This window comes from Corapipo altera, unplaced genomic scaffold (genome assembly GCF_003945725.1).
Source record: "Corapipo altera isolate COAL_440 unplaced genomic scaffold, ASM394572v1 171, whole genome shotgun sequence".
Classification (NCBI taxonomy): domain Eukaryota; kingdom Metazoa; phylum Chordata; class Aves; order Passeriformes; family Pipridae; genus Corapipo; species Corapipo altera.
The window spans coordinates 772126-785270 of NW_020884972.1; the positions used below are offsets into that span (position 1 = coordinate 772126).

General features: G+C 53.0%; 1 protein-coding gene across 3 annotated transcripts in view; it reads left to right on the top strand.

Moving 5' to 3' along the window:
* The first annotated feature begins 252 nt into the window (after positions 1-252).
* The window catches only part of DPYSL2 (dihydropyrimidinase like 2), a 59078-nt gene continuing 46185 nt past the window's right edge, over positions 253-13145 (top strand). Inside the window, exons 1-2 of one of the 3 annotated variants that reach the window (XM_027665206.1) lie at positions 253-394; positions 1061-1427. In XM_027665206.1, the coding sequence (XP_027521007.1) occupies positions 1077-1427 (351 nt within the window). In that variant the 5' untranslated portion in view covers positions 253-394; positions 1061-1076. Of the gene's footprint in view, positions 395-601; positions 688-1060; positions 1428-11737; positions 11810-12146; positions 12186-13145 lie in introns of those variants that run through there. The other 2 variants (XM_027665207.1, XM_027665208.1) reach the window with 2 other exon arrangements.

A 13145-nucleotide genomic window follows, 5' to 3' on the forward strand; every position in this document is an offset into this window, starting at 1 on the left:
GGCGCAGGGGCTGCTCTGTCTCCTCCTCTGCAAACCTGCCCTCCGCCGGAGCCGCCTCTGGCTGCCTCCCCTGCTCCCCCGCGGGGCCAGGCGGGGGGCTCCTGGCACTGCAGAGCCTTAATTGCCTCGCAAGGTCACTAATTTCGGCTCCCGGAGGTAAGCCCCGCTCTCCGGCTCGTTTCCCCGTCTCCCCCGGTTCCCACACCCCTCTCCCATCTGTCTCTCTTTCTCATCCCCTCTCCAGTGCCATCAATCAGCCCCGTGCCCCCCGTGGGGAGGGTCCGCACCGGCGATGCCCCAAAGCCCGTGGAGCTGAGTCAGCATCGCCGCAGCCCCACTGACCCAGGCGCGATCCCAGCTGCTCCCGCCCTCCGGCTCCGCCGCGCCGGGAAAAGTGAGGAACAATGGGATTCCCGGAGCACTGCCCGGCTCCACCATTGCGGGGCTGGGGGAGGCAGGGGGGAGGGCGGTGGGAGGGAGGAGGGCAGAGCCCCTCTCTGCCCTGCCCGAGGGGTGCCCGCTGCCCATCCCCTCCCTGGACCACGAGCCGCACGCCGGGGAAGGGGAGGGGGAGCGGGTGGGTGGGTGGGTGGGTGCGAGGGGGGCTGTTGCTCCAACCTGATCGAGTCCATTTGCCAATTCACCACTCGCATCACTTCCGGAGCAGTCCCCAGTTTCTGCTGCAGAGTGAGCATTTTTTTTTAATTATTTTTTTAATTTTTTTTTTCCCCCCTCTCTCCTTTTCCCTCCCTCCCCATCTGGATGCTGGGAACTTGAAACCTCCTCCCTTGATTGCAGCAGGATCTGCCCCATCCTTTTCCCTCAACTTTGCGCTGCATCAAAGAGCCACAGGCTGGCCGGTGCCTGTGATGGGGGCAGGGGACCTGCGGGGCACAGCCCTTTGCAGCTGATGCTGCCGTGTCTTTAGGACCCAGAGCCATCGCTTTCCCATCGCTTCCCCCTTTTTTTTTTTCCACCTCTCCTCTCCCCGCGTGTGTGCTCGTGTGTGTGTGTGTGAAGGACCCTCCTGGTTACTGCTGTTGTTATTCCCCCTCGGCAGGGAGACCACCCGAGCCATGGCTGAGAGGAAGCAGAACGGGCGGCAGGGGGAGGAAGAAGAGGTGCCAGCCTTCTTCAAAAACCTGGGCTCGGGCAGCCCCAAGCCCCGGCAGAAATTCTGTGGCATGTTCTGCCCGGTGGAAGGTTCCCTGGAGAACAAGACCATCGACTTCGACTCGCTCTCGGTGGGCCGAGGATCCAACAAAGTCGTGGCAAAGCAGAAGGATGTTGCCCACCTGGGTCCGGATGCTCCGTCCGTGTATTCCAGGCAGAGCGGGAAGGGAGGGGAACCATCTGTTGATTTCGGGAGAAAGGTGGAGATCAGGAGTGCCACGGGGAAGGAGGCGCTGCAGAACCTGAATGACAAGGTGGGTGCACGTATTTATATCCGTGTGTGTGTGTGTGTGAGGTGAACTCGAGCACACCGCAGGCTGCAGAGGGGATGGATCCTTTCACATCCAGCTTTAACGTCCTCTGCATCCGTGTGGCAGCCTGTGGGAAGCAGCATCTCTCTCGGAGCCTTCTCTCCAGACCTCTCTGCAGGTCTGTGTGTGTGCACAGGGAGGGGGCAGAAGAAGAAAGGAGCCCCTCCCGCCCCCCAAAACACTCTTCCCTTCCCTTCCCCGCCCTCCCGTTTGAGGAGAGACCCGACTTTTCTGCTCCTTGGGCAGATTCCCCCGTTACAAGGGCAGGGAAATGCCCCACCCAGGCGGCGAATGCAGCTCACAAATGCGATTGTTAAGCAAAGGAGCATCAGTGAGCCTCCACCTACAGGGATCAAATCCCTGCAGGATTCTTCCAGGGGAAACACCTGCCCCTCCTCCCAGGCACCGGAGTGACCCCTGGGAGCTGTATTTCCATACCAGTTTTAAGTAGGGCCTCTGGCTACGGTGGGAATTTTTGTCTCGGGAAGATCTGGGACTTTGACAGGAATGTGGCATTCTCCTAAAAACCCACTGAACTCCTCCCAGGTTTTTAAGACTCCTGAGGATGTTTTCTCACTCTCTGGATGTGCCAGGGTGTCATAAAGCCCATCCCCTCTCTGAGGCAAAACCCACTGAACCCAGAGGTCTGGCTGGTCGTGCCCACTTGGTTTTCACCAATAAATAGATTTAAATGAGCTTTATTCAGAGCTGAGCCATGGAATACTCTGGGCACTCCTCTGACAATGCTGGCTCCTCTGCAGAGGCTGGAAGAGCAGGAATGAATGAAGCAAAACCCACCAGCAGACTGATGAACTCCTGGCTCTGGGCAGGAGTTTCTCCCAGTGGGTTTAGAGCAGTCCTGTCTTCTGGAAACTGTTTCTAGGATGTCCCTCCCGATTTTTAATACTGGTATGGGTTGCATGTGCAGGGCAGGAATCTGCCTGGAATTCAGAATATGGGCTCGTTCATCCCTTTCCCCTGCTTTCAGAAAAGTGTTCCTGGAGGTCATATTACAAAAATAGAAATCAGGGACTCACCCTGCCTAAATCAGCCTCTGCTGCAGAGACCCCAAGGCTCCATCCACCCTATTTCCATCCTTGAGCTGCTCTCCTGAGCTCACAAAGGCAGGCCCAGCTTTGCACAAGTCCTGCACACCAGCCTTAATTAGGAGGGGGATGTGCCCCACGCTGCTCCAAACCCGATTTTCCAAACCCAGACAAAAGTTTGCCACTCCACATGCCTGAGGTTCGCTTTGACCATGTTGGAGTGCCTACTAATGGAGTAGTTTTCCATGATTAATTAGTCTCGTTGGACTAATCAAGGTGCATCTCAAGAATAAAGGGCCTTTTCATCTTGAGGAGTCAAAGGTTCTGCAATTCAGGACACTTTAAGAACTAATTTTGGACAATCTGATGTCCTGTGGGACAGAAGTACAAACAGGTGATATATCAATTCTGAAAAGATCAATTATTTTCTGATTAAATGGTACCAACATAATAAAAACTTTAAGTACAGTACTGTGAAAAAGCAGAATCCACACAGAATATTAATAACAATTTTTAAGAATTGTGTTATTTGGTTCTGTTTTTAAAGATTGGTGTATAAATGTTAATCAAGGGTATGAAATAGTGGGATGGTGCAAAACACTTGAGTTGTTTCTCATCAGCTTAACAAAACACTGATGCCAGTGGATGGTGTTGTGAGGGGTTGTGTATATTTGGGTAAGTGCAGTCTGTTGTGATGAATGTCATGCTATGGACTGGCACTTTATTGCAGGAATGTTTTAGCTTTGTTTTTCCAGCTGACTGCACCCAAAGCTTGAATCAATGGTTAAATCCTCAGCAGGTAAAATTGGCTTTGTGGCTTTAAACCAGAGTCATCCTCTCTGTCACTTATAGAGAGATCTTGTCTTAATCTCTACTGGAATAATTAACAAAGCAAGGATGGACAAGCTATTTGTTATTTTTTTTCTCTGAAGTCTTAACTGTCAAGAGGATAAAAAAGGGAATGTAATTATTCCACATTAAATAGCAATATATTGTCCTGCAGGCCAAGATAAGGGTAATCAAATCTCTTTGTGCCTGTCCTGACCAGGCCATTCTGTAGGCATCTATCATGTGCTGCCTCTGGGTCATTGCTGCCTCATAATTCAGGGTTAAGACCATCTCTGGAGGCACCAGGAAGGCTCAGTCTCAGTTTAAGCAGCATTTGCAGCTCAGTCTCTGGAGACAGTGTGACCTATTCAACAGGTCTGCAGCTCAGAGCTGAGCCAAGCTCTGCTGCTCCCAGCTGCCAGGCCTTGGAGAGTTCCCTGTGCTCCTATTTCCCATCTGAACTTTGTCATCCTCCCTGTTCCCACTGGTTCTGGAGCTGCTGGTCCAGTGTCTGAGCCCAGCTTAGTGCTCTGAGGCCTGAGCTCAGCACTGGGGCAGGTCAAGGATGTCACGGTCAAAGCCAGGATTTCTTCAACAGGGCAGCAAACCCTTGGCCTGGATCTCCTGGCCTGGCTCTCAGGAACTGCTGTGCACCTGCAAGCCCATGTCCTGTGCTGGGATTTGGTGGATTTTGTGACAGCACCAGGGCAGGGACCTGTGGAAATCAGTCATGGTTGAAAAAGACCTCCAAGGTCACTGAGTCCACCCTGTGCCCCATCCCCACCTTGTCCCCCAGCCCAGAGCACTTCCTTGGGCATCTCCAGGGCTGGGGATTCCACCACCTCCCTGGGCAGCTCCTTCCAACGTTTAACAACCATGATGGAATTTCCCCAATATCCAACCTGCCCCTCCCCTGGCACAGCTTGAGGCCGTTCCCTCTCCTCCTGTCCCTTGTTCCCTGGCAGCTCCCCCCTCCTGTCAGGGGGTTGCAGAGCCAGAAGGTCCCCCCTGAGCCTCCTTTTCTCCAGGCTGAGCCCCCCCCAGCTCCCTCAGCTGCTCCTCTCAGGACTGACTCTCCAGACCCCTCCCCAGCTCCACCGCCCAAACACTGCTTTGCAGTCAGTGCAGAACCTGGAAGATACCTGGTCCCAGAGCAGGGAACTGCTGGAATGGCATCCCAGGGCAGTTTTCCTCTATTCCTTAGATGATCAGCCTGGAGAGAGGTGCATTCATCCGAGGTTTGGAAAACCTTGGCCATCGCCCTCTTGACCTGGGTCATTTCTCCAAGTGTATTCCCCAGATTTCCCACCTTTGTAATTGTTATTCCTTCTGCCTGGCTCACCTGTTGACACTTTTGGGACAGAGATAGTCTTCTAGGGAATGTCTACAGAGAAAAACAAGAGGGATCACAAGCCTGAGGCTTTAATCTGGTTTGCATCGAGAGCCTGAGTAGGTGCTGAGACACTTCAACACAAGAACAAGCCCTGGCATCCCAGATTTCCTCTTCCTTTGCCACCTTGTCATTACTCCAGTGATTCAGGTGGCTCCCCTGAGCACCTTTACATCCTTTTTTTTTGCATCCCTTAGCAGCAGCTCATGGGCCTTTGGGAAGAGGAGAGAACTGTGTGTAAACTGCTGGTCTAAACCAACAAAAGCCTATTGTAATAAGTAACAATAATGAACAAACAGAGAGTAGGAAAATATTTTTGTTTCAGAATTGACAGGAGAGGACTCGCTTGCAAAACACTGTCATGGAGCTTGTGACATGACTGGACTTTTTCCTAAAACCTCAAAGCTCTCAGGATCATAGTTGTTCGTTCCTGGAGAGAAATAATGAATAACAGGATGTTGTTGAGAGCTCAAATAATCACAGACTCTGGAACATTAATGGAACTGTTGTGTAAAACAAAGGAGCTGTTCCAGACAGCTGGAAATGCAGTTCTGAGTTCAATTTGCTACAATGCCCTGCAGTTTTTCTAGCCTTGTTTCCACAATCACTGCTTGCAAAATAACCCTACAGGAGCATGACTTGCATGTTCTTCCAGTGGGTCCTGATGGTTTGTCTGACTGGGGCAAAAACCCAAACAGTGATGGGCACAAATGCCAAAGTCCTCTTACCTTCCTTGATCCCTCTCAGAGCCACCAATCTGCTGTTCCACACATCCAGTGGGGGTCTTGTGGGGTGGTTTTATATCCAGAATTTACCAGTACTGCTTTTTCATGCAGGAGTGAGCAAAGGGCTTTGGTGCAGGGCCTATGGATTATTTGGGCTAAAGAGTGGAGGGGACAAATTGAACCCCTGGGGCCAGAACTCCCTGCTCAGTTTGGAGCTGGTGCAGGTTTTACCTCACAGTTCCTTGGTGTGCCACCCTTCTGGCACTGCCTTGGCCATCCTTTGGCATGACCATCTGTTTTTAGCAGGTGCTAAAACTCTGTTTTTTCCCCTTCCCATATCGCTTGTCTGTCCTGTGGCACATTAAATCTGAGTGACTCTGCTGGGATGTTGTTATGAAGCTGGGAAATGACATTGGTAGCAAAGCTCATGTGAAGGTTGTGTGTGTGTGTTCTGCATCTTTTGGTCTAAAAAGTGACAGAATCTGGAAGCAGGACAGCAGGAAACCTCCCAAAAAACCAAACCCCTTTGCACTTCTGAGTGAATGTTAATGTCCTGTTCTGTGGTCACCTCCCAGAGGGCAGGAATGAATCTCAGGGTGGAGAACAGAGGAGAGAATTTCAATTTGTCACTTAGTAATGGTTGTCCTGTACCTCAGAGGTGGGCAAAGCTGGCTGGAACAACAGGGACAGCAATTGCTGAGATCCTGATGCTTTGCCCTGCAGGTTTTTAGGGAAGGAGAAGGGATTATAACTACAGAATGCCAGAATAGTCAGGGTTGGAAGGGACCTCTGGAGATCATCTAGTCCAATCCCCAAATAATGGCAGGAAACAGTGCAAATCCCTGAAAACAGGCATTTCTTAGCCCCTACCTGTGGTTCCCATGGCCTGGGGATGCCAGAGGGGGGAAAGGGCAGGGCAGTGACAGGGCTGCCCAAACGTCCCATGCCCTTGTTCCAGAAATTCTGCATTTATAGTGCAGGGCACAGCAGGATGTGGCTGTGAGTGGTTTGGAGAGGACAGCACATTTTTGCTGTGAATTGTACAACCCCCTGACAGAGCAATCCCTGTCTAGAACCCTGAAGAGGGCTGGCTCATTCCTGATTATGTGACAGGATGGTAAATTCATTGGGGAGCAGCAGCTTGGGCTCATTTAAGGCTGATTCTGTTGGATGCACCTGAAAGGCTCAGGACATTTCCCCAACAAACACACCACGACAGTAACAACCACTTTAAAAGGTTATTTCTGAACCTTCTGAAGGCTTCCTGGGACAGCAAGAGAAACAAAATCAATTGGAAGGTTAATTTTAATTTGCAGATTGAATGCACGTTTTTATCGACCTGTTTGCGTGGCCAGAAAGTGAATCTCCCCCTTGTAACCTAAAATAGTCTGGATTCAAAACCAATTAAGCTGTTCCTCTGAGAAGTTGTATGATTTTTACCTCCTCCACGTTTCACCTCTGTGGTCATTTCCATTTCATGACACTTATTTTTTTCACCTAAGAGAATAAAACAAGAGATGCTCATTGGCAGGTGTAATTCCCCCCTGTTGTTTGATTTATAGCAACAGTTCTTTCATCATGTTTTGGGAAGGACAAATGTAACTCCTCCTGCCATGTATCAGCCTGGATTCAATGCTCCCAACACTTCCTGAGGTGCAGGGGGTTGCTGGATCCATGGGAAATTCCTTTCAAGTCATTGAGACTGGGCAGAGATTGGAACAGGGAGAACCACGGCAGAAAATTAGGGTGAACTCCTGGTGGGTGAACTCCTGAAACCTCTTTTGGCCCAGTCCTGCTGCCTCTGATCACAGCAGCAAGACCCTCACTGAGGCTGGGAGGGGGGAATTCTCCAACAGGGAATGGGATTATTTGTCTTTGACAAGCCTAAAGGGAAATCCAGAGCCAGAATTTCAGACCCTTCCAGGAAATGCTTCAAATCCATCTCTCATCCCTCTTTCCACTGCACTTCAAAATGTGGATTTCCATTTGAAAGGTGTTGTTTGTTTTTTTTTTTAATTCCATGGCAAAATGTCCTTTTGCATAAACCTTTAAGAATCCAGTAGGAGGAAAAGCAATTGGGTGTTGCAGAAATTCTGTGGAGTTTGTTGCCATTACACTAAAATTCCACAGAGGAAGAAACTCTTTTCATAATTTTTTTTCCCCCAACCTTCCAGCAGCTCCACAGTGGGAATAAAAATTCTTTGCCAAGCAAGTGCTTTATTCACAGAATCTGTGAGTTAGGATTCAGAGCTGATGTAAATTGATTTCCACTGGTGCCTGTGATGATTTATTTCAGCACAGATTATCACTGCACAGAGATTCTCGTCTTCTTGTGCCATTTTCCCTCCAGACCTTTCCAGAAGACAAATTTAGACAAATTTTAACACGAGATAAGTTTTTGCTGCAAAGAGCCTCCCAAGATGTGCTGCAGCACCTGGTGCTGGTGGGAATCCTGGCCAATATTCCCGTGAAGCCTAAGGATGGGTCAGGGACACTTGGCCAGGCTTCATCCTTCCCTTTATTAGCATTGATTTGGAAATGCTGGTTACCTCTGCCACCTTCTACTTTCTCCTGCTCAGCCCTCCCTGTGCATTTACAGACCTGTGGAAGGCGAAGTGTATCCACATTATCCCAAAATCCCATCTCTTCCCGCAGTACCTCGGCAGGTAACAGCACCTGGAGGAGAGCTGGGCTGGATACACACCTGCCAGGACCTGAGGAGGGGTTCAGTTCCCTTAACAAAGGACCCAACTCCTGTCCCTGCCATTTCATAAGGAGTTATTTTTCCTCATTTAACTTCCAGGTGGAATTTATACACAAACCAGAGCTTTAGCAGAGGAATGAATCCTGGAATCCTGGAATGGTTTGGGTTGGAAAGGACCTTAAAGCTCATCCAGTCCCAGCCCCTGCCATGGGCAGGGACACCTCCCACTATCCCAGGTGGCTCCAAGCCCCATCAGAACCAGCCAAAAAGAGCAGGATACACCTCAGTAATTCCAGACTCTGCTCCCAACTTGTTCTCATCCCAACACTGCCCTTTGCTCTTCTCCTTCCCTCCTGATCACCTCAGGTGTGTTTATACAGCAGGTAACATCCCTTCCTCACCTTTGTTTAGCAAGGCTAAATAAGTCAATTTTTCCATTTATATTAACTTTTACATTAGGTATTTTGACAACCTTTTAGCTCATTGCTAAAAGGAAAGAAAATTGGGCCACATTGGTGTGATGGAGCTGCAAGGACACCCCTGGGAGCTCAGTTTTGTCCTAAATCACGTGAACTTTTAAAAATCTGGTGCTGTGTGGGTGTTGACTATTGAACAGCCGTGTTCTACAGCCCTTTAATCTCTCCATTTATTTTATTCTGCACTACTTAGGTTCTTGATGGGAAAGAAAAGCTAAGTGTCAACTGAAGATTGGTTGTTGCTTTGTGACCCTAGGCACTGCTGGATTGGAGTTATGGAATAGATGGGTATGGAATAGATGAGTATGGAATAGATGGGTATGGAATAGATGGGTATGGAATAGATGAGTATGGAATAGATGAGTATGGAATAGATGGGTATGGAATAGATGAGTATGGAATACTCAGCCTCCAAGTTCTGCTGCTCTGCATTAAGCCCATGTGCAGCAAGGAGCCTTTTATTTTTTTTTAAAAAAAGGAGTTGAAATAGCTGTCTTTGAGCAGCTGAAATGAGTTTTAGATGGCTCAGTGTGCTGAGAACATCATCACCCTTCAAGGGTTTCTGTTTCTTCTCCCAGCACTGGAGCTGTGGGAGATGGATGGATGGATGGATGGATGGATGGATGGATGGTTTCCTGGGCCCGTGTTTGTGGTCAGAATCCTGTTGGTGCTGCCAGGGCAGGATCTTGAACTTGGCAGCTGGATTTAGCATCTTTAATCTGCTGCCCAAGGGCCTCTGTGCCACCTCTCAGCCCCTTGAGGTGGTTCCTCTAAGTGAAGGTCCCCTCTGACCTGAGGCACAAAATCACTCAGATCTGAAACCGAGGAGCAAAACTTGTGTTAAAGAGCAGAAAAGGAACAGTTGCACTGCCTAAATTTAGAGATCTGAGGCAGATTTTGCTTCCACGTTCTGAGCAAAAACATGCTGAGGCTTCAAAACTTCTCCCAGCACGGATCAGAGGGGCAGGAAAACTCATTTAGTATTGTCTATTCTAATCATTAAATCAAAATAAAGCCCTACAGGCTGACAAATTAATCATTTTGCCACTGTCATAATGAGCCACTTTTTCATTTGCTACTAATTGGATATTAACTGATTGGCATATCAGCTCCTTAATGCTGCCTGATGTCCTGCCTATAGCCAGGAAAAGCTCCTTGATCCCTTTCCTTATAAATCCCTGTGGATGGAAGGACATAGAAGGTCCTGATAGGCGTCTGTTTGAACAGATGTTGCCTTTATAATGATTTATTTCTAACATGTACGAAAGGTTTCATTTCTTCATGTGTTGGGGGTGTAAAGGTCATCACATTTCGTGACAGGAGAAACTTGTGTGATGTGAAATTCCCTCCTGGCTGAGGGAAGAAGGTAAGTCTTGGGTCATCAACTATCTGTCATAGCCTTCAAGCAGCAATGGATTTGTGCTATTTGTGGGTTCTCCAAAAGGTGTGTTGTGCCTTTCCCCAGCACAGCTGATGCCAGAGGAACCTGCCTGCTCCCAAATCCCACCTCATCCCTGCACTGGGCCAAGTGCACCGTGAATAACGAGGAAAATATTTATGCCATTTAATGCATTTCTTTCCTTGAAGTACCAGCCTATGGAGTTCAGGGAGTGAGAAATTTAACACTCCAAGTGTGACTGAAACATGGAACACGGAGTTGGCAGCACTGGAATAGTAAGGAATGGTCGGAGGGACCGGAGAGGACCCCCATGCCTGGGTGTGTAGCTCTGAGCCCACATTTCCCTGGCACTAAAGCTCAGGTTAGTGACCACAGGTGTGTGTGTGGAGGGTGGATCCGGGATGGATTTTTTGGACAAGGTGTGGGAAAATGCAGACTGGGAAACCAAGGGGCCGGGAGCAGCTTCAAAGCTTGGGTTCCCTCCCCGTTTGCTGCACGGGAGCGGCTTCAAACCTTCATTTCTCCGCTAAAATTGGCTGATCGGGAGCTCCGGGAGGGGCAGGGTGGGACAAAGAAGATGGAAGGCGGTGCTTTCCACACCGGGCGTCCTCCGCTCCTCCCGGGGGTCTCGCAGCCCCGGCGGGGGTTGGGTGGGGGTTTCCACATCCTCCTGGATGGGGAGGTCGTTTCCTCTCCTCCCGAGGCTCTCACAGCCCTGGTGGGGGATGTATGGGGTGTCCGCATCCCATGGGATGAGGGGGACGCTTCTTCCCCTCCCGGGGGTTTCACACAGATTGGGGTGTCCGCATCACCCGGCATCGGGGAGGGTCCCCTCCTCCCATCTCGGGGGGTCTCGCATCCCAGTCGGGGGGATGGACTGGAGGTGCCTGCAGCCCCCGAGATGGGAGGGGTCGTTTCCTCCCCTCCCAGGAGTCCCGCAGCCCCGGCGGGCTCGTCTGGGGGTGTCCGCATCCCCCGGGAATGGTGGGGTCACTTCCTCCCCTCCCGGGGGTCTCACAGCCCCGTCGGGGCTGGGTGATGGATGGGGGTGTTCGCATCCCCCAGAATTGGAGGGGGGGTCATTTCCACTCCTCCCGGGGGTCTCGCATTCCCGCTGGGGGATGGATTGGGGTGTCCGCAGCCCTCGGGCTGGGAGGGGTCGTATTCTCTCCTCCTGGGGGTCTCGCATCCCCGTCGGGGGATGGATTGGGGGTGTCCGCATCCCGCGGGATGGGCGGGGGTCGTTCCGCTGCGTCCCGCCGTGCCCTCCCCGCCCAGCGCTTCAGCTCCGCTACCCGGGAGCTCCCCCGCGGGGCGATGGCTCGGTGGCCGCGGGGGGGGGGCGCCGGTGTGTCCCGATTTATCCCGGTTTATCCCGACGCGTCCCTCTCCCGATCCAACCCCCCCCCACTCCCCGCGCTCCGCCGGCAGCGCGCGGCCCCTCCCACCCGCCCTCATTTGCATACAGGCGCGTCTTCCGACCTCCCATTGGGCGGCGGGCGCCGCTGATTTGCATGCCGTCGGGCGCTCAGCCAATGGCGCGGCGAGGCGGGCGGGGCGTGGCCCGCGCGCGGCGGGGGCCGCATGCGCCGCTGCCGCCCCGGGCTGGGCCGGGCTTGGCTGGGCCGGGTTTGGCCGGGGCTGGGCCGGGCTTGGGTTGGGCTCTGCCGGGGCTGGGCCGGGCTCCGGGCGCAGGGAAGAAAGGGGGACGCGCAGGGCTGGCTGCTTCTCCCGTTCCTGCCATTGCGGAGAGCACGGTTCGCCTCTCCCCCCCCCCCGCCCCGCTCTCCCCTTCCCCGGGATCGCTGAGATTTGGCCTCTAATTGGGGATTTATTATTATTATTATTATTATTTTTTTTTTTAATCCTGGTTTGTTTTAAATTTTTTTTATTATTATTATTTTTTGTTTTTTTTAATCACGCCGGTGGAGGGGAGGTCTCGCGGAGCGGTCGCTGCCGAGCGGGGAGACAATAGCGGTGCAGCAGCCGCCGCGCTTCTCTCTTAAAAACAACAGCAAAAAAAAAAAAAAAAAAAATAATTAACGTTATCGCATAAACGCACCGGGGGTTGATTTTTTTTTTTTTTTTCCCAAGATGTCTTATCAGGGGAAGAAAAATATCCCGCGGATCACGGTGAGTGGAATAGCGGCGGGGAAGGGGGAGGGGTGCGCGGGGCTGGAGCCCTTTGTGTGCCGGAGCGATGCGGGGCTGGGGCAGGATAATGGGATCGGGGATAATGCGGCGCTTCCTGTGCTGCAGAGCCCGGGGGGGCTCCGGGGGGGGAGCCGGGGTCGGCGGAGCCGGGGGATGCTGAGCCCCGGCCGGGGGCGGGTTCGGCGGCATCGCCCCCGCGGTACCGCGGGGACCCCCGGGCGGGGGCATCGGTGCCCTCGGGGGGTGCCTGCGGTGGGATCTCCCGACCCCGGGGGGGCTCTCCCAGCCCTCGGGGAGTGCCCAGGGTGGGCTCGGTGCTCTCTCTGTAGGCTGGGGGAGAGGTCCCAGCTCTCGGTGTATTCCCGAGGAGGGGTCCCCCTGCTCTCGGGATGTGCCCAAGGAGGGGTCCCTGCCCTCGGGATGTGCCCAGGGAGGGGTCCCTGCCCTCGGGATGTGCCCAGGGAGGGGTCTCTTCCCTCGGGATGTGCCCAAGGAGGGGTCCCTGCCCTCGGGATGTGCCCAGGGAGGGGTCCCTGCCCTCGGGGTGTGCCCAAGGAGGGGTCCCTGCCCTCGGGGTGTTCCCAGGGTGGTCTCTCCTTGTCCCCGGGGGCCTCTCCCTGCCCTCGGTGTGTGCCCGGAGTGGGGACCGCCAGCCCTCGCTGTATTCCCGGGGAGGGGTCCCTACCCTCGCTGTGTGCCCAGGGTGGGCTCTCCTTGCCCCCGGGGGGCTCTGCCAGCCCTCGGTGTGTTCCGGGGAGGGGTCCCTGCCCTCGGTGCGTTCCCGGGGTGGGCTCGGTGCCCCCGGTTTGTGCTCCATCCCCGCCCCATCCCGGCGAAGGGGCGGCTCCGGGCGGGGGGGGGATCAGCCCGAGCCCCTCCATCCCCGCCCGGGGATGGTCCAGGATCGCCTTTTCTTCCCCAGGAAGCTTCTGGCAAGGC